This window comes from Miniopterus schreibersii (genome assembly GCF_964146895.1).
Source record: "Miniopterus schreibersii genome assembly, chromosome: 5".
Lineage (NCBI taxonomy): Eukaryota > Metazoa > Chordata > Mammalia > Chiroptera > Miniopteridae > Miniopterus > Miniopterus schreibersii.
This window is the reverse complement of record NC_138106.1, coordinates 7763374-7786305: the sequence shown is the minus strand read 5'-3', so window position 1 is coordinate 7786305 and position 22932 is coordinate 7763374. Positions and strand designations below refer to the sequence as shown.

General features: G+C 53.4%; 2 protein-coding genes across 2 annotated transcripts in view; both read left to right on the top strand.

Moving 5' to 3' along the window:
* CHAF1B (chromatin assembly factor 1 subunit B) overlaps nt 1-22932 on the top strand; it is a 371302-nt gene that overhangs the window by 186294 nt on the left and 162076 nt on the right. The window lies entirely within an intron of this gene.
* The window catches only part of SIM2 (SIM bHLH transcription factor 2), a 41248-nt gene that overhangs the window by 4986 nt on the left and 13330 nt on the right, over nt 1-22932 (top strand). Inside the window, exons 2-7 of the mRNA XM_081138886.1 lie at nt 3642-3724; nt 6750-6839; nt 13242-13350; nt 15916-16001; nt 18229-18428; nt 22573-22679. Coding sequence (XP_080995012.1) covers nt 3642-3724; nt 6750-6839; nt 13242-13350; nt 15916-16001; nt 18229-18428; nt 22573-22679 — 675 coding nt within the window. The remainder of the gene's footprint in view (nt 1-3641; nt 3725-6749; nt 6840-13241; nt 13351-15915; nt 16002-18228; nt 18429-22572; nt 22680-22932) is intronic.

Here is a 22932-nt window from a genome sequence, read left to right as displayed (position 1 = left end):
TCTGCTAGAACCCGCTCTCCGCTCCGCACCAGCCAGTTTAGCTCCTTCAGTCCCCCAACAACCCCATTTCAGAGGTGAGAAATAAAGGTTGGTGGTCAGGGCACTTGCTGGAGATCAGACCGTCCAGAACGGCCCAGCTGGTGTCTTTAAAGGAGGGAGGGGAGGTGAAGCCCCCGAGTGTCCCCGAGGGGCCAGGGTGGGGCAGGCTCCTGCAGGTCTGCGCTAGTTTTTCAGTCCCAGGTCCAGTTTTCTGTGGAGGGGGAGGGGGAGGGGCAGGGCTGGGGTCGGGCCCTGTTATTAACCCCATTTAATTGCCACAAGATCCCTGTAAGCATTGTTTTCGTCACCAGTTTTTTAGACACCCCAGGTTGCCCTTGGGGAAGCGTGAGAATCACTGTCCATCCTGGGAGTTCTTAGTGAACTTGAGACCATTTCTGTGGGGCTGCACCGGGCGATCTCTAGCATAGTGAGTTCTGCTCCTGGGTCCAGGGGAAGGCGCAAACCGGCTGCCTCCTGTAGGTCTCAACTCATGTGTCCCCTCACCTGAGAGGCGTGACCCTACCTCACAGCGAGGGAGCCCTCCACTATGTCCCCTTCCCTGGGAAATCGTCTTATTGGTGTGGTCCCATGTGAATGGTCTGTGACCTGCACTTGGAGGGCAGGGCTCCGAGGGTAACCCCAGGCACAGCAGGCGTTCAGAGCCCGTTGCCCACTGGCTGACTGAGCACCCAGGGAGGGAGGACCGTGATTAGACAGCTTCCGTGGCAGGAGGGCCTGGTGGGTTTAACTGAACAGCCAGTGGAGTGTGAGTACCAAGGTGTCAGCACCCACAAACCCTGGAAGGCAGAGGGGAAGGGCAATATGGGCTCCCGTTCCCTCTGACCCAGTGGCTGACCCCCTCCCCCAGGACCTGGCCATCTGGGTTCCCAGTAGCAGGGAGTCCACAGCGGATTCCCCTGCTGTAGGGCAAGTGGGACCCAAACCCTGGTGGCTGGGAAGCCACAGACTGGGCTCGGGACCCCGCTGATGCCCTGCAGTCACTGAGTGGGGGGGCTCCCGGGTTCAGGCAGGCCAGACGGCCAGCGGCTAATACCTTTCGAGGAGCTTAGCCCTGTCTTCCACTCCTCCCCGCATTTTTTCAAATAAAGCCCTTTGTTAGGTCCAGATAAGGGCCACACACACAGCGCCTCACTTTTTGGGAGCATACTGGTTACAAACCTTAATTTATTTAGTCTCTGCCTTCTGCCCAAAGTAGATTTTTATGGGCCAAGTAAAAAGGCCTCGCCCACAGCGGTTTCTAATGGAAGAGCTGGCAGCACAGTCACTCCAGGGCGGGGTGACACGGGCAGGGTGCTTGAGGGGAACCTTTCGTTCTCCCCCCCCCCCCTGCCCCCATCCCTGCCACCAGGTCCTGAAGGAGCGTTTGGACCAAATCTTCTCCTGAAAAAACAGGGGCTTTGGGAACTTACAGGGAAAATTGTAATGATATAAGAGAACAGGCTCTCTCCAAGTAGCTGGGCATTTGAATTATACGGAAATTGTCGGGTACACCCAGTGCACGTTTGCATGTGAGGCCGGAGCCTGGACAAGGCGGTTGGGAGTCTGGTGTGGGGGTCATTCCCAATGGTGTAGATTTTCCCAGGTCACTTGGCAGAAACCCTTCCAAAAGCCGAGGCCAGGGTACCCCGCTCACTTTCCCCACTGAGCCAGGAAGGGTGGTTTGGCCCAAACCCGGGAAAGCCCCCCGAGAACAGTAAAGGACAGTTATCAGGGCGAATCTGTCCGTTTTCGGAAATCAGAATTCCTGGGTCTTTCTTAAATTCTTCCTTCATTCGGGCCCGGGGGTTTTAAGTTTTGGTTCTTTCCAGTTCTGGTTAAAGGAGGAGTGAGGACCTCTGAGCGAGAGGCAGTGGCATCCTGGTATGTTCACTGTGGTCATCCTGGGAGTGGGGTGGGCAGTGAGTTCCTGAGGTTAGAGGACAGCTCTGTCCACAGGGTGGAGGCTGAGGGGCAGCGGTCACATTTAGGGGACTGGGGTACTTGGAAATAAACCACCTGCTTCTGGGGGAGCTGGGGTAAGTCCCTAATTCCTAGAGCCTAGCAGGAGAAATAAAAGGTCATCCCCTGTTTATTTGCTGGACAGAGTTCGCTGGGAAGGGCCCCTAAAGCTTCCCTGGGGGCCCAGGGCGCGGGAGGTGCTCCAGGCCCCACGGCTACCTGGAGCTGGGCGTGCGTTTTCCACCTCCTGGGGTCAAAGCCACCACAAACCTCGACGCCCCCGTTCCCTCAGGGACAGTGAGGAGACCCCAGGTGCTTGCGCCTGGACGCTCCGTCCATCACTCGCCGCCGCCCTTCGAGGGGCTTTGTGGTCCCGGGAACAGCCGGGAGTTCGGCTGGACAGGTTCTCTGCCCCGCGCGTCCCCCGGCCTCTGGTCCCCAACTCCGGACGCGCGGCGGGCGGGCGCGCGGGGGGCCGTCGGTTCGCCCCCAGGGGGGCGGGCGCGCCGGCGGGACCCACAGCCCACCCCGCACGTGTAGGCGGCTGGGGTGCGCGGCGCACGAGGGGGCCTGCAGCCGGCGGGCGCATTTTCCTCAAAAGGGAACGGGGCGCAGGCTGAGACATTGGCCACGGCCTTCGCCACCGCTCGTCGGGGGCCGCGGCGCTAACTGCAGGAGAGCTGGCCAGGCGCCCCCCCGGGACTCCAGGGACCCCCTGTGTGCGCTCTCAGGTGGCGCTCCACGCCGCGACCTCGCCGGGCTTTCCCGCTTCTTCCCGAGTGCGCAGGGGAAAGCCCGGGCCTCCAGGGTCGCCGCCGCCGGGCCGAGGGCGCGGGAGAGGGAGCCTCTGCGGGGAAGAGCGGGCTTTCCTCGGGTGCGCTTTCCGCACCCCGCGGGCGTCGGGAGTGATGAGGGGGCAGGAGGCTGTTAGAAGGCTGAGGGGTGGGGGGACCCCAATTATGTGACAACAGACACCTCCCCGTTACCGTCGAGTTTATACGGGGCCCCAGCGCCTTCCGCCGCCCGTCCCCCGCCCGCGCCCCGCGCCGCGCGTTTGGAGTCGGCCGCGGGGAGCCCCGCGCACACCCTTCCCAGGCTGCAGCTCTTGGGTTGGAAGAGGGTGGCGCTCCCGGGGCGCCCGTCGGGGCTGCGGAGCCCGAGGGGTGGCTGAGGTTTGAAGAGTTTAGTGTATTTTTTCAGTGCGGGGAAAGCTGCCTCCTGCAGGGCGCGGGCGTTCCGTCTGGGCCGCTTTGTCTTTGGGAAAATACATCGTTGCCGGCGACGCGGGAAAGGAAGGGGGAGGGGGCGTCCTCGGGCGAATAGTTATAGATCAGCGCGTGTCCCCGTTTGGCTACGAGGATGACCGATTTCAATAAAGCAGATGAGGTTACTTTTTGACAGACGGCAGTTCCAGAGCCGCGGGCACGCGGGCGACCCACGGGAGCTGTGGGCCCGGCGGGCTCGCTGCCGCGGAGCCCTGGGGACCCAGGCCGGCCTGGAACTGCGCCTCCGGCCTTGTTTTTTCACTGAGCGCCAAGGGGACCCTGGGCTCCGAGGGCCGCCAGGGCGCTGGGGGCGCCCTGAGGGGCGCGGGGCTCCGGTGGGCTCCGCGATGTACTGATTTCTTTTATTCCCCTGCCCAGGTTTGGGAGACGCGTGGGGACAGCCCAGCCGCGCGGGGCCCCTGGACAGTGTCGCCAAGGAGCTCGGATCGCACTTGCTGCAGGTAGGGCCGGCGCGGGGGGAGGGGGTCTTGGCTGCCGACAGCCCTGTTGTTCTGACCCCGGCACCCAGTCTGGAGGTTCCCTCTCCAGAGAGTAAGCACCCAGAGGATCCGTAGGCAGCCACATCGCCCCGGACATCGCCCCGAGGGGAGAGGCGGTGCTGGGACCTGGGGCAAGCGGTTTCCCCAGCCCCCAAGGCCTGCCCCAGGGCTGGGACCCTGTGGACTCAGCTCAGGGGGACACCCCGGCCAGTCCCAGGCCTATCCCCTCACCTTGCCATCCCTTGGTCCCAGGTACCCTAGCCCTTAGGACCTAGGCCGTAGGGCCCCCTTGGGAGTGGTGAAGTCCTTTCCAACCTTAACTTCCCCCAGCAAACTTTTTTGGAGCGCGTGCTCTGTGCCCGACGCTGTGCCAGGCGCTGGGGCCAGAGAAGGAAGGATCAGGGCACTCTGAGCCACAGTCCAGAGCCTGTAACAATCGTGTGTCTGGAAGAGTTGCAATAAAGGAGAGACGGCGTCACTAATAGAATATTAACAGCTGGCATTTATTGAGAGTTTACTCCGGGCCAGATTCTGTTCTAAATCTCACTGTATCATCTGGCTTCACCACCCACCTAAGACGGGTTCTGTTCTTAACCCCATTTCATTAGAAGAGGAAATTGAGGCACAGAGAGGTTAAGCAACATGCCTGAGGTCACACAGCAAGTGGTGGAGCCGGGTTCAATCCAAACGGTCCAGCGCCTGAGCCCTCAGCTCGGGACGCGGTGCGGCCTCCGGAGTCGCGGGGCTCACGGAGGGAGGGAGCCCTTGCTTGGTTTGTGGTCAGCCACTGAGCGCCCCCAGCCCGGAGCCGTTCAGTCCTCAGCGGTCAAACAGCCCCTGACCTCGGGTTTCCTCCGCAGCGCCCGGGTAGCCGAGCGCACCACCGGCGCGTTCCAGAGCCAATTCCAAGTTGGTGGCTGGCGCTAGGTGGGGGCAGCAATGCCTCGTGTTTCAGAGTCTTTCAAATGCCCTTTACAGAGCCTTATCAACGACCCGATTCATTCCCCCCTCCGTCATTTGTCTCTGCCACGGAAAAATGCCTACCGAGAGCTATTTTGCATTTCCTTCTATTCTGTGTTTTCTTTTTAAAAGGAAAAAAAAAAGAAACGTTGGCGGCCAAACGCAGTGACTTGGGTCAGAGTCAGCCACGAGCTCCGCATTTCGAAAAAGCAGATATTTTTAAAAACGCTCTTGCCCCGAATGTCCTAGTGTGATTTATTTTTTTAAATGTGTGCTTTGGGGAAGAGCAGATCCGGGGAATATTTGAAACCTGAAGCTTTTACAACACAAAGCGAACGGTGTGGCAGCCCGGCGGGTACTGGAGCTCTTGGAGCCCTTCCCGCGGGGCCCTGCGCCCCACCAGGCTCACCTCCAGCTCCCAGCGCGGTATTTTGCATGTTAGATATTTCTACATATTACAAGTGACACTAATATCAGGGACAACTAAGTGCAGGGGAACTCCAGTAAAAACCTGGCGGCAAAGCCAACATCCTCAGGTTCCCCCGCCGTACATTTCTTTAATTAAGCCCGCCGTGGCTTGTGGATGAGTGCCTTCGCAGTTAATACCCGTGCAAGCAAAAATTGAAGCTATGGAGGCATACCCAACATTTTCCATAAAGGATATTATTTTTAGCTACTGCTGGCAACTCTCAGAATTTGATTATGATAATTTTTCTTTTACTCATGTGGCTCACTGTCAGAGACTATTTCATTAATGTATCTCTTTAAGGATTTTGGAGTTAAGCAAGAATGCAAAATGTGCCAAAATGTTTATAGCTTTAGAGACTGCTGTGCGGTTTATGTTTTTGCAACAGAGTTTAGCTGGGAAAATATTTTGTAGCTGAGTTAGAAACGTGAAAGCAAGGCTTCTAATCAAGATGTTGATCTCCACCTCGGCAGAGAGGAGGGTAATGATAGTTTAGTTGGCAGAGAAATTTTGCAGCAAAAACTCTGTTTGAGAGAGTAGAACGTAAGGGCATCTTTCGAGTTTCGTTTCTGCTAAATTCTTTTTAGGCCCCCCTCCAAAGAGGGGGGCGGATTTAGAAAAACCAAAGGTAATCTGGTTTCAATTACATGCTGTAAAAATAGAATTTGTGGCCAGAAATTAATTTGGAATATTTTTTATGGGGGCAGCATTGTGGGTTGTATGGATCTTTCACCAATTTTATTGCTTTTCTTTGGTCCTGGATCTAAAATATGAATGGGTAAATAAAATGCAGTTTCCTTTTTCAAAAATAATTTAGTCTTCTTGTCCTTGCCGCACATAAGTATATTCAGTACCTTTCTACTTGTCTTAATTACCTCTTATAATTTTACTTTATTTTTTTGAGGGCTAGCCAACTTCAGCAAAGTCAGAATATCATGTAGGTAGTTTTAATTTTTCAGAAATGGATACTTTTTCTCATTGAAGTTTGCAAAGGTTATTTGAAATAATTAATTCTGTAGACATAGTCTGTTCAAATAACCCGGTATTTTCTTTTCTGGGGAGTGGTAGTGTTCGGAATTTATTATTCAAATGGTACTTAGGGGTAACTAGAAAATTGTGGCAAATAAAGCACATGTCCTAGTGGTATAAACACTGCCAATTATGACATAAAATGGTCTATATAGTGGTAGAGTGTCCCCTAAGTACCTTAGAACTCCGGATTTGTGCTAAGTGCTAAAATAACCCCAAACAATAAAGCTACTACATTTAAACCGGGTATGATAGGAATTCTCGAATGTTTGGCATGATTTTTGCGATGTGCATGTGAGACTGTTTTTACAGCGCTTTAAAAGCATTTGAAAGCCTGGTGCGGGAACTAAACCCTGAGTGGTGTAACTTACGACCCTCACGGAGGTGCCGGGCTCTGTTTTTTTGCATTTGACAAATGCGTGTTGGTGACAATATTTTATACAATCCTCCGTCCCAGGGAGAGTACAATTATTAGATTTAACTCTAATGTACAACTATCATCTCTTACCCCGGCCGTTTTTTCTTTTCCAGACTTTGGATGGATTTGTGTTTGTGGTGGCATCTGACGGCAAAATCATGTATATATCGGAAACAGCCTCCGTGCACTTAGGCTTGTCCCAGGTAGGTGGCCCCTGGTTTTCCGTGCAGCCTAAACATTTAAGCGTTGGGGGACCCTGGCAGCCTTACCCAGCTTGAACGTCAGCGTGTTCAAGCATCTGCTTTTGGGAATGAGCATAATCCAAAATTGCAAGATCTTCGTCTTAGGCCGTCCCGCGGGGCTCTTCCTCCCCGTGTTCTGTTTCGCTTCTCTACTTTCTTTTTCCTTTGGGGTTAATGGCCAGTCTGTCTTTGCAACAGGCAGCCTCGGCCTTGTTCGGGAGCCCGGGCTCCGCTCGCACAGCCGGGCTCTCTGTCACTAGCAAGAGCTTCACAAAGGGGGACTTGCCGTCCGCACTCCGTGGCCTGCACGTGGTCTTGTGAGTTGCTGTGAAAGGGAGAGGAGAGCTGATGGGGAGCGTGGGTTTTATGCGGACTGTGCTTTGGGGAGAGAGAAAGGGGGGGTAGATTTATGAGTGTTCACATGGAATTCAGGGTAATTTTTCCTGAGTTTTTCCAGTTCAGTGGTCGTTTCAGTAAAGCATTTTATATGCTTGTGATAGAAACTCATAAAACTCAGTTTACTACTGTTTTGCACAGCAAGGTCCTGGTTTCTTTAGGACATTTAAATATTACTGATTTTTCTGGAACCATTTTTTAAAAAGGGGTTCATCCCCTAGAGGAAAGAATTGCACTCAGCTTTATGTATCCTGGTAGAGCCAGGGTTTGCTGGAGAATTTGGCTGCAGTCTGGGCCGGTGCCGGTGGGTCCGAATGGGGTGGGGGGGACGCTATGATTGTTGCCATTCACATTTCTGATTTAGCAGGTGTGGAACATGGTTCTAAAAGCCGCATTTTTTTTTCTTTTTACATATATAGGGACTAAATGTTTCTTTACATTGTGAATTATCGGAGCTCTGTTTCATCACACTAGAATTAATTAGATACAGGAAATGGGCTCCCAGGAGGCCCGTGAATAGTCTGTATGCACCAGCCCCCTTGTGTAGTCGAGCCAAAAAAAAAAAAAGCATGCCAACTAATGGGGCTTGGATTTTCTCATTGAAAAACAAAATTACCGGTTTGGAAATCTGCATCTGGTGTATTCCTTTTCTCTTTCTGCCCATACATTTTTTTAAAACCTGTCGTTTGTTTACAACCTTCTGTTCCAATGTGTGTCTATCCGGATCCCCTGTGCCTATGTGTTTTTTATGCCAAATTCTTTAAAGTGGATCTCATATTAAAATTGTTTGCTGGAAACCAGGCCTCCCAGGTAAGATTTACTAAGGCTTGGCTCTTAGACCATGTGACTCGTGAGAGCAGTGTACTTGTAGAATGGAAGATACTGTTGGGAACATGAAATGTACTATTTTTTATATTTTGCAAAGTTTTTATTCTCTGAATTTTCACCTTGCCCTATTTAGAATTATTTAAGACCCTTTAGTTGTGCCCAGTGTGGTTTCTACTCCGGACTTGGTTTGTGGCTGATTGACCTCGATCAGATTACTTAACTTTTTCAGTCATGATTTATAAAACCTTCGATTAGTCTTATAATAATGTCACAAACAAGACAAAACATTTCACATACTTTAAAAATGACGGGTCAAACATATTTTAGAATAGGTAAAGTTATTGTTACGGAATATTTTATTAAACTTAGATCTGAGCTTCCTAGCAGTCAAAGCAAAAAGGGAAATGCATTCAATTATGTGGTGTTTGTTGTCTGATAGGGCAGGTATTTAACCCTCCTGAACAATAACTTAAGAAAATAATTCCTGGTCTACCCCTTTTGGAATTGTGGTAAGAAACAAATCAAAGTGCCCATTGTATGCAATTTATAAACCATGAGGAGCTACACAAAAGCCAGACATTATCACCATTTCATTAGTATTATACTTCAGATAGCACAAAAGTTGCTTCGGGTAGCATCTATGCTGCAGTGGGCACACACAGGGCTCTTACTCGCCTGGAATGTCCCGCACACGGCGAGGCCTGTGCACAGACCACACTCCAGCTCACTCGGTCAGGCTGCTCGATCTAGCATCCCACCGCCCTCTCTCAGTCATCTTTCTCTTCCGTTAAAAATGACCCAGACATTGGGGAGGTGACAAATAGGCCTCCTGTTCACGATAACCTTCACAAAAGGACATCTCAGCAGAATCACAGTTAAAATTACATTTATTTTGGTCATAATGCAGAAACAAAATTTTGTATTATCATTTTGAAAGGGGAGGGAACGCTTTATACACTATCATTTCCCAATGAAGTTACAGAGATGCCTTTTGTCTCTATGTTTCCAGAAGTGCCAATTAAATAAGAAGATACATCAAACTGCTGGACAGCTGATTTTTTTTTTCCTGACCTCTTGTCAGGACTGTCTTAGTATCAGTCTTCAGTTACAAAAACACTGTAAGGCAGAAGTGAGCCTAGCGGCTGGGGAGTGTTCTGGTGACTGTTTGAACAAGCAACAACAAACATTTCCCCTCAAGCTCCCTCCTGCTCACGATTAGCTCTGCAGAAGGAAATCTAGGCAGAATCACGATGTGTATTTTTTTCTGTCGTCTTCACTTAAATAGTAAAATAAAGTATTGGAGAGGATGTTAAATACTCAACTTTTCTTTAAAAAAAAAACAAACCCTTTGCCTTTAGATTACTTTGTTAGTAGGGAAAAGTCAGGCAAATGTATCAGGCATGAAAACTTTATTAAAATGGGCTTAACAGTTTTTTAAAAATCACCAGAGATAAAAACGTTAATGAAATTTTACCCAGGAGTCTAAGACTAACCTTTAAACGGGTTTCCTGATGAATAGCTTCTATTTACATAGTGCTCTTCTACATCCCGGGAACTTTCAATGACTCTCGATGACATTATCTCATTAAGTAATGACATCTTTCACATTAATTCAGGGTTCAACTCCATGTTCGCAGCCCCGAGGGACCAGAAGCCCCTTCCTTGGTTTGCCATAACTGTGGGATAATTCATAGCAAAGTGGTGGGTGTTTTTTTTCCCACCTGAAATACCTAAATAGCTATCAGAATGATCTGCTTGCGGGTGTAAACAGGATTGTGTTACAAGCCCATCTCGATTCAAAGCCTTTTCTCAAACTTCTTAAAAAGTTTGGAATAAGAAATCTACTTTATACGGAGAGCTGTCGAGTTTGTTTTTACTTTTAAATGAGCGGACACAGCGATCCTTGCTGTGGAACCTTCATACCGAAAACGACAGGGACAACCGCAAAACGCGAGGTCGCCCCTCGGCCCGCGGCCCGTCGTGCGCTGGGGAATAGGCTGGGGCCTGAACGTTCTGGGGGGCCGATGCCCACGGGTAACGCGTGATAATCATAGAGACAAACGAATCTACTTGGGAGAGGTAGAGTTGGGGAAGCACATTTTACTCGTGCCAGTTTACTAAATGGTTTAATTCCGTGGTGTTTTGGTTACTGTAATTAACTTACTTATATTTGAAGGAGGCAGAAAGCTCTGTATTCCTGCTATGTATTGCCTCCAACATTTTAAAGCATCCATGTGGTTTAAATTTCCTTACCGAAGTTGCACACATTGTATAGCATCGAGGTAACGAATACACATTTTCCAATAAGTATCGACGTGTATGAAACAGCCGTTCCCGAGACACGGAAAGGAAAGGGAATACTTGAGATCGCAGCCGGAAGCACAGCCGTAAAAATAGCCCTGGCGTTGTTTGGGGCCATAAGACCTAATCCTTTCACTTTTGAAATAAAGAGAAAGGACAGCGTTTTATGTTTGTTGACATAACTTGAACCCTGAAACCCAAACCATCTTATTTTTAAATGCTTAATTTACCATAGTCAGCAAAACCCCCAGAGCAGGGCAGTGCGCGTTTTCCGAGTACGGGGAGACTTTCCCCTTCTGACCCAGAATATATCCATTTAGTGCTGTATTTATCCCGGGCAGTTTTCTTGGCAGGAAGAGAAGCTATTCAGCAAAACATAAAAAAGCTCTTAGTAGGAAAGCAATTCATTTTGTAGTTACCGGGGTTTTACCAATGCTAAGACATCCCACGGAGGGTCTGTTTCAATAAGACTGATGTAGGAGACCTGGAGAGTTTTATGGCGACGACCGTAATTTTTTTTTTTTGAGGTGGTCACATTTCCTCCAGCGTTCAAAAGCACGACTACATATGTAAATACAGGAAACACCACGTCAACCGTAATTCTGAGTCAAGGTCAGCACTGTTTTATCATTCCAAAATGTGTTCTTTAAAAACATTTCCGTTATTTGAAGACTGCTCTACTTCCTCGACTGCCTCCAGCTCTGTACCTGCCCCGAGTGGGCAGAACGTCCAGCCTGTCACTCGTGGGCCTTCACTCTCCCGGCTCTGCAAAGGCCGAGGGCGAGAGCGGAAGCCACTTTGGGGTTAAACCGCCAGTGAAGCCTGTGACACAGACGCGGGTCTCCGTGCAAATACACCGAGCTGTTTCTCTAAAAGGACTCCAGTTACTTTTTTCTAAATAAGAACTTGGAGCAAACCAGGATGATCATTTTTCCCCCCCCCAAAACGAAATGAGAGGCCAACACACAAAAAAGTCTGTTTTGTGGTGTGTGTGTTTTTTAATTTTTAAAATAAGCCACGAGAATTGGTAATCAATTAAAAACACACAACTCCCCTATTTACTAACCTTTACCACTGTCCACCTGACACGCTCTCGCTGCCCTCAGGAAAAGAGAGTGTCCCGTCCCAAATGGCTGGCTTAAATGTCCCGGGTCTGTTTAAATGTAGGATTAACAGGAATGACTGAAAGAATGTTTTGTTTTTATTACTTTTTCTTTTTTTAATGACATCACGTAATAACTTTATGTGGAGGCAAACAGCCCTCCGTTGGGGTCAGTAGGAAAGTGCCAGGTGGGGAGGTGGGGAGGAGGACTTCTGTCTGTAACAGGATTCGCTCCGTCTGCACAATATTGGAAGGAGACATTCTGTGAATAATGCAGAAAATAGAACTGTGAACGCCGCCAGTTCAGGGACAAGGTCACCTAGCAGGCCAGCAATGTCATTTGTTCTAGATAAAAAGGCAACTCACATTTCTGAACAAACTGAAGGCCTGGCCGGGAGGAGAGGGATACGTGACTTCACCTCTCCACAGCCCCTGGTCCCAGTGAAGAGCCGATGGCCTCGAGGCTAACTTGGAATGGTGGAGAAATTCTCCATTAAACCCTTTGGCTGGGGTTGCCCCGTTGCAGGAGATCATGTCCCCTCTGCTCTGACTGAGAGCAGTGAGGCTCCCAACAAAACACTCAGAGATAAATGCCAGCGGGGTGGCCAGGGACACGCACTGGCCAGACTGCCTTACCCGGCTTCCCTCTCCCCTCGGAGCGGGCGCAGAAAGTTCTGCAGACCCACCCGAGGGCCTTTGCCACCCTAGGCCGGTGTCCCACGCACTTTTTCTCCCCACACTGGGCTTTTGGGGCTCCCCCTGGCTGTGGGGGAAATACCATCAGCGTCCTGGGAGGTCCCCCCTCGTCCATACTGGGTGCGGACTCACTGTCGTCATCTCCAAAATAGGACCCCCCACCTCTGCTGAGAGGGCTGCTCCGACGGCGGTCGTTTCTAGAGTATTGTACACCCGTCTCAAGATGGGTGAGGGGGACCAGGTCTTGAGACTCTGTCATTCCCTTTCATGGCACTTGTGTTCGGAGAACATAGAAAACTTTTCGGGATTCAGAACTCAGTCACTGGGACCTCTGCGGAAAGATCGTCATGACGGTGTTTTCCACAAACCAGGACGTGGGCCTCTAGGTGTCTGTCCTCTGCGGGGTGTGTCTGGAAGTAGGTGGTGTCTGAACCCAGGGTCACATAGCTCTCTGGGGCGGGCCGCCCAGCCACACCCGTGGGCAGGAGCCACGGGGTCAGCACAGTCATCGTGGGCTAGGAAGGCCGGAGACAGGTTTCCCTGGCAGCCAGGAGAAAGGGCCTTTGTGGGGTTCAAGTCCTTCTCAAGTGCACTGGGGCCCGTGGCCCCTGCCTCTCGGCCTCTGAGTGGACCAGGCTCTCCGGGGACCTCACCCTGGACACGCGGCGGGCCCACGGCCGACCGGTCTCCTCAGGCAGCGGGGAGCGTAGACCCCAGCCTGTTTGAAGTTGTCTCCTGAATGGAGGATGCTGCTCAGACCATTAGGGTCACCCGCCTCCATGACACGCCTTTGTCATCCGTCACCTTCCAGCCCCCCCCCGCTCAGGACTCTCTCAGCTTTCAGCCCAAACCTCCCTGTCCGTTTTGGAAAGTGTGGGAGACGGTTTGGAAAAGACAAGTGTTTCCGCGCTGGGAAAAGACGTGGGTGGTCAGCGGAGATCAAAGCCCCTTCCCGGGCAGGCGTACCCGTGGTACACACCCGTCCCCGTCCCCCGCAGCCCTGGGCAGGATTTCTGACCCCTCCCTCGCTTCTGCGGCAGGTGGAGCTCACGGGCAACAGCATCTATGAGTACATCCACCCTTCCGACCACGATGAGATGACGGCTGTCCTCGCGGCCCACCAGCCTCTTCCCCACCACCTGCTCCAAGGTATTTATTTCCTCCAGACGAAAAGAAGCCGGGATGAAAGACAGGCGATGCTCTTGCCTGTGACCCCAGGGTTTCGCTCCCCACGCTGCCAGCCAGGGCCTCCGGCGGGCACGCCGCACCCACCAAGTGCGCTTAGCGTTTTTGCCTCTGTCTCTCGTGCCGCCATCCTTTGATGCCTCGATCAGAGCAGCACTACTGACCCCCCATCAGGTGTAGACGCGGTGCTGGGTGCTGGCTGGCAGATAAAGCAAGTGGTCCGAGGCTTCGGCCGGATGTGCTCTTGGGTTAGAGTTCTGGCCACACAGGTCTAGACCTGGGCTTGTTAGCCAGAGGGTCCAAGGACAGAACTTGAGTTTGTGGAACTGAATGGGGAAAATTGCATTTTATTCCTCTAGTTGAAATTTAGCATTTCCTGTGCTTCGAGACTGTAGACAGTGAGCCATGTACTGTTACGAGTTCCTTCGAAATCTCAGGAGTTTCAACGCCCTGCAACTGGGCCTTGTTATTTAATGTGTTAATAAAGTAGCATATTTGCAAGTGTTTCACCACTTGTTTTAACAGTATCACTAATGTTTTCAATACATCCATTTGTAACCCATCTATTTCGTTTCATGTGCTTAAAGATGTTATTCTGCGTGGGGATAGGTAGGTCTTGTCACGGCACAAATCCATTCAGAAGCCCTGGTTTAGACGGAGGCAGGTCCCTCTCGCTGGCCTGGTTCCATCTGGGGACACGATTCTCCTCCTGACGGCCCCACCCCATCATTTCACCCGTATTGACTGGGTCCCTACTGGGGCACTGTGTTAGCACAGACATGGCGTGACTGCTCAGTGAGGATGGGAGCACGTGGTTACATAGGTGACCCCTTGAATGACAATTGCCACGTGTGCTTGGAAGACACAGGAGAACCTGTTCCAGGGGCCCAGTCTTGTAACTCCCCCCGACAGTCCAATGAGACCGACCAGCACGCTGACCAAGCGGCTCTCGCCTGCTTTGACCGTGGCTTCCCAGCTTGGTCGCAATTCCCCAGTGGGATGCAAGAGTCTGAAGAAGCCACTTCTCATAGAATGAGGGCCGGGAGCGAGCATCGCACTCGAAACTAAGTCTTTCTCGGTGGGGTGTTTAAAGCTGGACAGAGACACGGAAGCCTTAGAGAATTTCTCAGAATCTTGTTTTTGTTCCAAAAAATTAGCCTCCACTGCCTGGGAGTGGGCTTTCTCCACCAGCCCTGGTTTCATCTCCCTCCTATGGCACAGCTTTTGAAAACTGGGTAGAAAATGACAGCAAATGAACCTTGGGGACATCACAAGCCCCCCCCCCCCGATTCCCGTGGGCTCAGGTCCGAGGTGGAGACGGTGGAAGAGGAGAAGCCAAGGTCCAGGAGGGGCGGGGCCGCCCGACGGACGTCCACGGCCACTAAGTGTGCTCGTGTGGGGACCGAGGGTCACCGTGCTCGCTTCCCCCCACTTCCCCACAGACTTGGTTTTCTGTGTCTGAACCAGCCCATTGGTTATGGTAACTGGGTGAGAAATGGGATCTCCCCAAAACAGTCAGTTGCCGTGTGATGCTGCTCAGACCTGAGTGCCTGGTCTGGAAATGGGGCAGACGGGCCACCCTGTTGAAGGGACGCTTATGCCCCTCAGACACCCCCCCACTGCAGAGGATTGTGAGTAAATATGGCAGCCTCTCCACCTGCGGGGAGGCCTCTCAGGGGAACCCCTTACTCGCACCAGGCACACCCTCAAGGCGGGTGGAAGGTGCGCTTCCATTCCCAGTGGTAACCTTTCTTTAAAAAGTAATTTATTAACCACCTCCCAGTGGCTATTTGTTTAGAGTGCAGTGACCTCGCCCTCGCCCAGGGGCAGGGACACGTGGGCATTGGTGCCTCAGAGAGCTGAGGGCGTCTCCTTCAGGGCCTCGTTTGCCTTTGCAGTGGTGAGAGCGGAGGCTGGTGTGCCAGGCCTGTGGAAGAAAGGCAGGCTGTGCCCAGCTGGTCAGACGCAGTGGGGGGGGGGGCCGTCCAGGGCTGTTCACGAGGGTGAAAGCTTGCATCGGACCCAGCGGGTCTGTTGGGTTCTGTTCCCCATTCCATGTTGCTGGGCAGCCTCGGTGCCATGGGCTCAGCTGGCGGGAAGTACCCTGGGGCTGGCTCCCTCTGCCGGGGGAAGGGGCTGCCCTCACGACTTTTACTCAGTACCTGCTACCCTGAGGGGAGTCGGAGGCTCCCAGGCCTCGCCTTCCTCGCAGGCTTAGGCACCTGCCCAGGGCTGGTCTAGGTGACTGTCCTGGCACCAGGCCCCTCTGTGGCCGCCAGGAGGGGCCCCTGGGCCCACTGCACATTCAGTCCTCCCTGGGACCCCAGGTTGGCGTTGCCCAGGTTCTTGCTGTGGCCGGGTTTCAGCTGCCTTCCCTGAGCACTGGGCGGGGCCAGTCTCCCCACCGCACCCAGGTCCCGGCCACAGGCGAAGCTCTCGGGGGTCCCCAGGGTTGGTTGACATTGCCGGGATTAAGACGGGGGAGCAGGGCGGGACAGCTGGCCACTCTAACCCGACTCCCGCTTTCAGAGTATGAGATAGAGAGGTCGTTCTTTCTTCGAATGAAGTGCGTCCTGGCGAAAAGAAACGCGGGCCTGACGTGCAGCGGATACAAGGTACGCGGAGCCGCGGGCGGGTGGGAGGCGTGGAGGAGGTGGCAGCGGGTCTTCACTGTTTTATACTTTGCTTCACAACAAGAACATCTGCAGACAGGAAGGCACGGGGACCCAAACGTTTAGCACTGCCTAACGTAGAACTTTCTAGTGGCGCTGCTCCCGAGGCAGGTGTGAGAGCCGCCGTCTTACAAGAATATTCATCCCGTGGGACCAGGACTACACGTGGCTAAGGGTGGAATTTGACCTTGGCACCTGCAGGTCCTGCTCTGCACACAGGTCCGTCTGCCCTGGAGTTCACGGCGAATCCGTGCTCCAGGGCAGGGTCCCAGGCCACAGTGGGTGTTCAGGGGGCGGAACTGTCACCCAGCCTCGGAACGTCCGGCCACGCCCGGTGATAACCGCAGTGCTGCTCGTCACAGTAATAATGCAGCCCGTTCTGAGGGCACAGTAGGGCTTTCGTCGGCAGCATCTCATCTCATTTAACTAATTAGATAGTCTGACAGGCACCGCAGCCCTGTGAGGGAGTCTGGTAGGCCCCGTTCTATGATCAAGGACCCGCTGACCGGCCGAGGGCAGGAAGGCTCAGGGGCAGAGCTGGGGCCTCCACGCACCAGCCCCGCTTCTCCCTGCCCACTTGCTCTACCAGACACGGCCACTTGCTCTGGCTGACTCCAGAATCCGGGAGTCGGTCACCTAAAGAGCCCGAGGGCAATACTGTGCCTCGGCGTGAGAGTCAGCCACTCCCTGAAAGAAGGGCAGGTCGGAGGATGTCCGAGCTGGACACCCCCTTTCACCCTTCCAACCCCTGTCTGGAGCTGGAGGTGGATGGGAGCCTTTTTGCAGGAGAATTTGAGTGTTAGGAGAGGAGGGAGGGGTGGGGTGAAGGGAAAGGGGCCGGTCTTGTCTTCTTTCTGGAGGGCCCCCCCACCCCTCCGCATCCCAGGGGCTGCCTTCCCCTCTGCCCTCTCCTCGGGCCCCTCTTTGGAGCTGAACTCTGATCTCTTGCCTTTGACTTTACCTCACTCCGCTGTATAGTTTGGAGAATACGTTTCGCTCTTTCTTTTTAAATAGTGGAATCTGAGCAAGACTCAATCAACTTACTTATTTTTTCAATCCTTCCTCAAGGATATGTTTATTGATTTTTTTTTTTAGAAAGAGAGGGAAAGAGCGAGGTGATAGAGAAACATCAATCGGTTGCCTCCCTAAGTGTCCCAACCAGGGATCGAACCGGAAGCCTAGGTGTGGCTGCCCTGGAATCAGACTTGCACCTTCTCGGCGTCGGCGTATGGGACGGCGCTTAACCAGCGGAGCCACCCTGCCGGGCAGGGATGCGTTTCTTAACTTGCTGTCCCAGACGCTAAAGCCTCTTTGGCCCAGGGGTGGGGAACCCCCAGCACGGTCCTGCACCCCACAGACATTCTTCTGGACACTTGGGTCTTGAGTTGTTTCTGCCACTTATTAAACACATCTCCTGGAGGAAGGCTTTTGAAAAGGGCGTTTAAGACTTTAGCTGCTCATCGCTGCTGCTCTGGTGATTGTGATCCTTTCAAGATTTCACTGACTGTAACTTGTATAAACGCTTCCAGTATTGAGGCTTAAGGCTGCGTGAATGTTTCTGTTTGACCTTTGGAACGCTATACGCTTTCTCTTGTGTGGTTTTTGGCTACAACTATTACAAGTGTTTCTATATAGTCACTCCGGCTTTTGCTTATTACAAGGGGATAAAGTCTTGAATTATAAATAAAATATAGTTAGAACGAAGCGTTCTTTCTGAATTCTGGATTTACCGGAGTGATATAGCTTGTCAGGTGATATCAGTGTCAAGTTAGCAGATGTGGAACCCAATCCCACTGGAAGATAAGTGTTATAGCTGCTGAAACGAGCGTTATGGAACAAATGATCGGCTCCCCAGAACGCCTCAGTTGTGCCATCGAACTGAAGCTTGGCGATGAGTTAATTATGTATAAATCCATCCTATATTAGGAGAGCCTTAACTCGCGGAGTTACTGGAACATAGTCAGCTGGGGAAGGGAACCCTTCTGTTTCATTATGACATTGTTTCTTAAGAAAGAAGAACAGTTCGTTCCTCCTGAGCAGCGAATCGGGCGGTGGGCCGCGCAGCTCAGTAGCGGCCGGGGCGGGGGACAGTCCAGCACGTTGGAGAAAACAAGCAGCCCAGGGCCGGGGGCAGGGGTGCCGGTGGCTGACCCTGCCTTCTCTCCCCCAGGTCATCCACTGCAGTGGCTACTTGAAGATCAGGCAGTATATGCTGGACATGTCCCTGTACGACTCGTGCTACCAGATCGTGGGGCTGGTGGCCGTGGGCCAGTCGCTGCCGCCCAGCGCCATCACCGAGATCAAGCTGCACAGTAACATGTTCATGTTCCGGGCCAGCCTTGACCTGAAGCTGATATTCCTGGACTCCAGGTGAGTCGGGCTCCGGCGGCCGCGGCGGGGCTCCGGGAGATACTGATGGGGGAACCGGCCCTGGAAGCTACCCTGTTAAACCGAGATGTAGCAAAGACTAAGTCCTGCTAAGAATGCGCATTAGGGAGGGATTTAGTGAAACCGAGTCGTGAATTGAAAGAATTAACATCAGCCTTAGTACTCAGGCGTGGCCGGCCTCTTCAGCTCACGGGTACCTCAGAAACCTTATTCGTATGTTCGTCTCACTGGAGTTGGAATTGGAAATTGCTGTGGGCACGGGCCGCCTCTCTCGAAGGCCGCGGTGTCCGGATTCTGCTTCATGTTGCCACCAAGCCAGGGGGACTTGGAAACCCGCAGGTTTCTGCACTGAGCAGTGTGTTGTAGGAAGCTGGCTCCGGGGAAGCCATCTGAGCTGTGACCGCAGGGCTGAGCCTGGGAGCAGACAGGTGGCCTTCCCGGGGGAAGCTGTGACCCACAAGCACTGTCTGCAGCTGGGCTGGAGGGTGAGGCTGCAATGGCCCCAGAACTGTCTCTCCCAACTGTCCTTTCCTGTCCTGCTTGTGATTCTTCCAAGAGAGCAGGGAGACGAGGGAGAAAGAATCACTGATTGTGTGCCCGAGGCCGGGCCGGCCTGCTCCGGAGGGAGGTCTGTGCTGGAGGCCTTGGCGTCCCCAGGGTGGGCTGTCCCCAGGGCGGCTGCTGGCCTCACAGTCTTGAGGCCTGGGGCCTGTAGGGCCTCTTTGGGCTTCTGGTTTCTTATTTTAAAAAAAAGGCCTGCCCCACCCACCCTGCAACGCCCAGGGCAGTTAGGAAAGCTGAAATTAGATAACAGGTGAAGCAGTTGCAAAAGTAAAAAGCCGGATATACCAGCAATGTGAGCGCCTCGCCTCCCAGCCGCGTAGAGGGTCCTCAGCTCTGCAGACAAGAGTCAGGGTCAGAGACCCCCTCCCGACTCGCCGTGGGCGGGCCTGAGCTTTCCCAGAGGAAGCTCTGTATGATTTTTGTTTTCTGTTTATCCTGAAGCTAGAATTTATTGATTTTTTTTTTTTCACATTTTGTGGTAAAATATACATAACATAAAACTGACCATTTTAACCATTTGTTGAAGAAATCCTCCTGGTGGGGATTAGTCTAGTTCCTCATTATTGCCCCTGGGAACTGCTCAGTGGTGGAGAAATGACGAGGTTGGCATGACAGTGTGGTCATTAGGCTCCCAGGAACTCCAGGCGAGGGGCAAAGGTAACGTTCGGGGAGGGCACGGCACTTCATGCAATGGCTGAACGCTGACAAGTGCCACTTTCCTGCTGTGGGGACAGGACTCTGGGGCTGGCTAGAGGTCCCAGAGCCGGGGGGGGGGGGGGGCAGGTCATGAAGGAGGAGTTCCTTGCAGACGCCGGAGTCCCTTCTGAGTGGACAGAGCACACCGGCTGTCCACGGGCTCTCTTCTAGAATCGCGGGAGGAGACAACCGACTCTCCCTTGTGTGTCCTAGTTTTTCTCCGATCGTTCTAGCTCCCCCTCCCCTGAGACCTGGTGAATTCTTTATAAGAGGAAAGGGAGGGGTCTCCCCAGAGGAGAGATTTCAGGTCTTCTCAAGTTGTTCAACCCACGCAGCTCTGCAGCTCCAGGGGCAGATGGAGGGCTTCCCGGAAGAGGGTGCCCAGACAGACGGGAGGCCAGGTGCTGGAACCTGAAAGCCAGTGTCCCTCCACGTTAGGGTGTGAGGGCCGTGCCCCTGAGGGCGCAGGAAAGAAAGGTGCTGATCTGGAGGAAGACTCCCCGACTCCACCGAAGACCGCAGTCCTCCTGCTGAGCACCAGGAAGCTTCCAGCAACGCCTGGAGACTTTTCCTAAACTCTGGCCATCTAGGAGGTGCTGCCAGAAGTACGCTGGAGAATTCTTCACACTCACTCGGGTCTTCCGTGTGTGGTAGCCCGATGCTCTTTGAAAGGCCGCCCAGCCGGGGGACAGAGGGGCTGGCCCGGCACTGGGAGGTCAGCGGAGCGCCCGGTGAGGTGGGAGGTGGCAGCCCCGACATCCACACCCGGGAGCCCCGGCGAGGGCTTGGCCGGAAGCCCAGCAGCCCCGAGTCACCAGGGCAGTGGCCCCCCACCCAGCGCAATCCAGACAGAGCTGAACTCAGCATAACCTGAACTTCGGTTCGCGGGGGTTTGTGGTATTTCACTTTGAAACTGTAGCTGGTGCTTTTGCTAAGGATGGGTGAACCAAGCGATGTTTGGGGTTTGGCAAATCCCTCTGACAGGTCTTCAGACACTAGAGGGTTGGAAAAAACCAGGAGGGCGCGCCGCCAAGCCCTTCCCCTCCCCTTTAACTTTTTAAAGCCATGTGTACTTTGATGAGAAACCTAATACATGTGTTTCTGATTCATTTACACGTTGGGGCTGTTGTTCTGAAACTTTTCGTCCAAAGGGCCTGGGAAGCTTCTTTCATCCCCACACCGGAGAGATGCCTGGTTTTCTTTTGGAGGAAGCCAGACGTCTCAGTTTTCCTGCCACACAGAGTTGGACTCCAGTGGGGCCTGAAGTTCTAGGTGGCCCTTAGACAAGTCCCCAGAGCCCCGAAAGGCTCTGGCCTGTGCACGTTGCCTTCCTACCCACCTCGAGCCCGGCTCCTTCCTGCCCTGGAGGAACACCATGGAAATGTGTACACCAAATAGTGAGTGATTCCAGGGAAATATGAGGCTCTCCGAGATTTATGACCCGAGCCCGCGCAGAACTCAACAGAAAGGGGCGTGAGTTAAGGACTGAGAGTGAGGTCAGGTTTCCCCGTTTCATTTGCAGCTAGTGTGTCGGGTCTGGCCTGGCAGGGCTGCAGGGCCCTGCCGTCCCGGGTCCCCGCTGACTGCTCACCGTGGCCTCACCTCCCCCGGAATCCCTTCTTGACCCCCTCTTTCATCTGTTCTTGAATATCTGTCACCAAGACGTCTGAGCCACCTCCTCTGAGGGCTTGGTTCCCAGTGCATTTGCCACATGCAATTTTCACCTGTGGACTGAGTGATCCGCATGCTAGTGACGATGCCGTCTTGGATGTGGACGGCCACTTTTCTTCAAAGAGCTGACGTGGGAAATTAATACGCCCGGAGCCTGAAGAGAATGAAGAGGGGTAACGTCACATAAGCCCCGGGAACGTGCTTCCATTGCTCTAGTGAGCTTACGCTTGACCTTCTAGTCCCAATATTTTCCGTGTTATACTCTTTCCTGGGGGTCCCAAACAGTCCACTGATGTGAGGCTTAAACATCTCCAGTTATTCCCTGACTCCCATCAGGAGGAATCCTGGGCCCAGCTGCGGTAACAGTACCCGGCGTGGAATGGAGAGGCTCAGGCTCACACGAGCGCCGTGGCCAAGACGTGGAAACCACCCAGGCGTCCATCATCGGACGAGCAGATGAAGAAAAGGTGGTGCCTACACACAGAGGAGTATTATCCAGCCATAAACGGGAATGGCATTCGGACACATGATACAACGTGGCTGAACCTCGAAAACATCATGCTAAGCGAAGGAAGCCCGACGCAGAAGGACACATATCGTGTCATTTCCCGTAGATAAAACATCTAGAATAGAGAAAGTCAGAGAGAGAGGACGCAGGACAGAGGTTGCCAGGAGCTGGGGGGGGGGGCACACGGGGACGTACTATTTAATGGGCACAGAGTTTCTGTTTGGAGCGATGAGAAAGTTCTGGAAACGGAAGGGGGGTGATCAGATAGCACCGTGAGTGGAATTATGGCCACGGAACGGTACACTTGAAAACGGTTAAAATGGTAGAGTTCATGTTATGCTTATTTACCACACTGCTTTTTTAAAAGGTTCCCACAAAAGTTCCCAGGGAGTGGGCTCTTTCTCGCCCGGGCAGCTTGCTCCCAGCGTCAGTACCTCAGGGTCCTCGGGTCAGCTTCCCCCGGAGAAGGGGTGAGGTCTGAGCCCCAGCCGGCCTCCCGGCCAGTGGTTTCAGGGCGCCCTGCCGGGCTGCAGTCAGGGCCCTCCCTCCCGAGAAAGCTCTTCCTCGCGCCCAGAGTCGGCGCCCCCCCGCCCCAGCCGTTCAGCCCTGGGCTGGTCGGCGGGACCGCAGGGGCTGGAATGGAAGGCAGGGTGCAGCGCAGGCTAAACTCACAGAGCCCCCCCCCAGGGTGACCGAGCTGACCGGGTACGAGCCGCAGGACCTGATCGAGAAGACCCTCTACCACCATGTGCACGGCTGCGACGTGTTCCACCTTCGCTACGCGCACCACCTGCGTGAGTACGGCCGCCAGGGAGGGGCCCGGAGGGGGCGGGGGTCCCTCGTTCGGGGCCATAACTGTCCGTCGTGTACACGCGAATCTGAAAGCTCGGGTGTGAGTCCTCGCACCCCTGGATTTAAGCACAGCTGCTCGTGGTTGGTTCTCAGACACCCGGTGGAACTCAGGCAGGTGTGGGGATGGTACAGAAGGTGCTCGGTTCTAGATTGCGGATTTGGGACCTACGTTGCTCTGCGACATCTGACACCAGT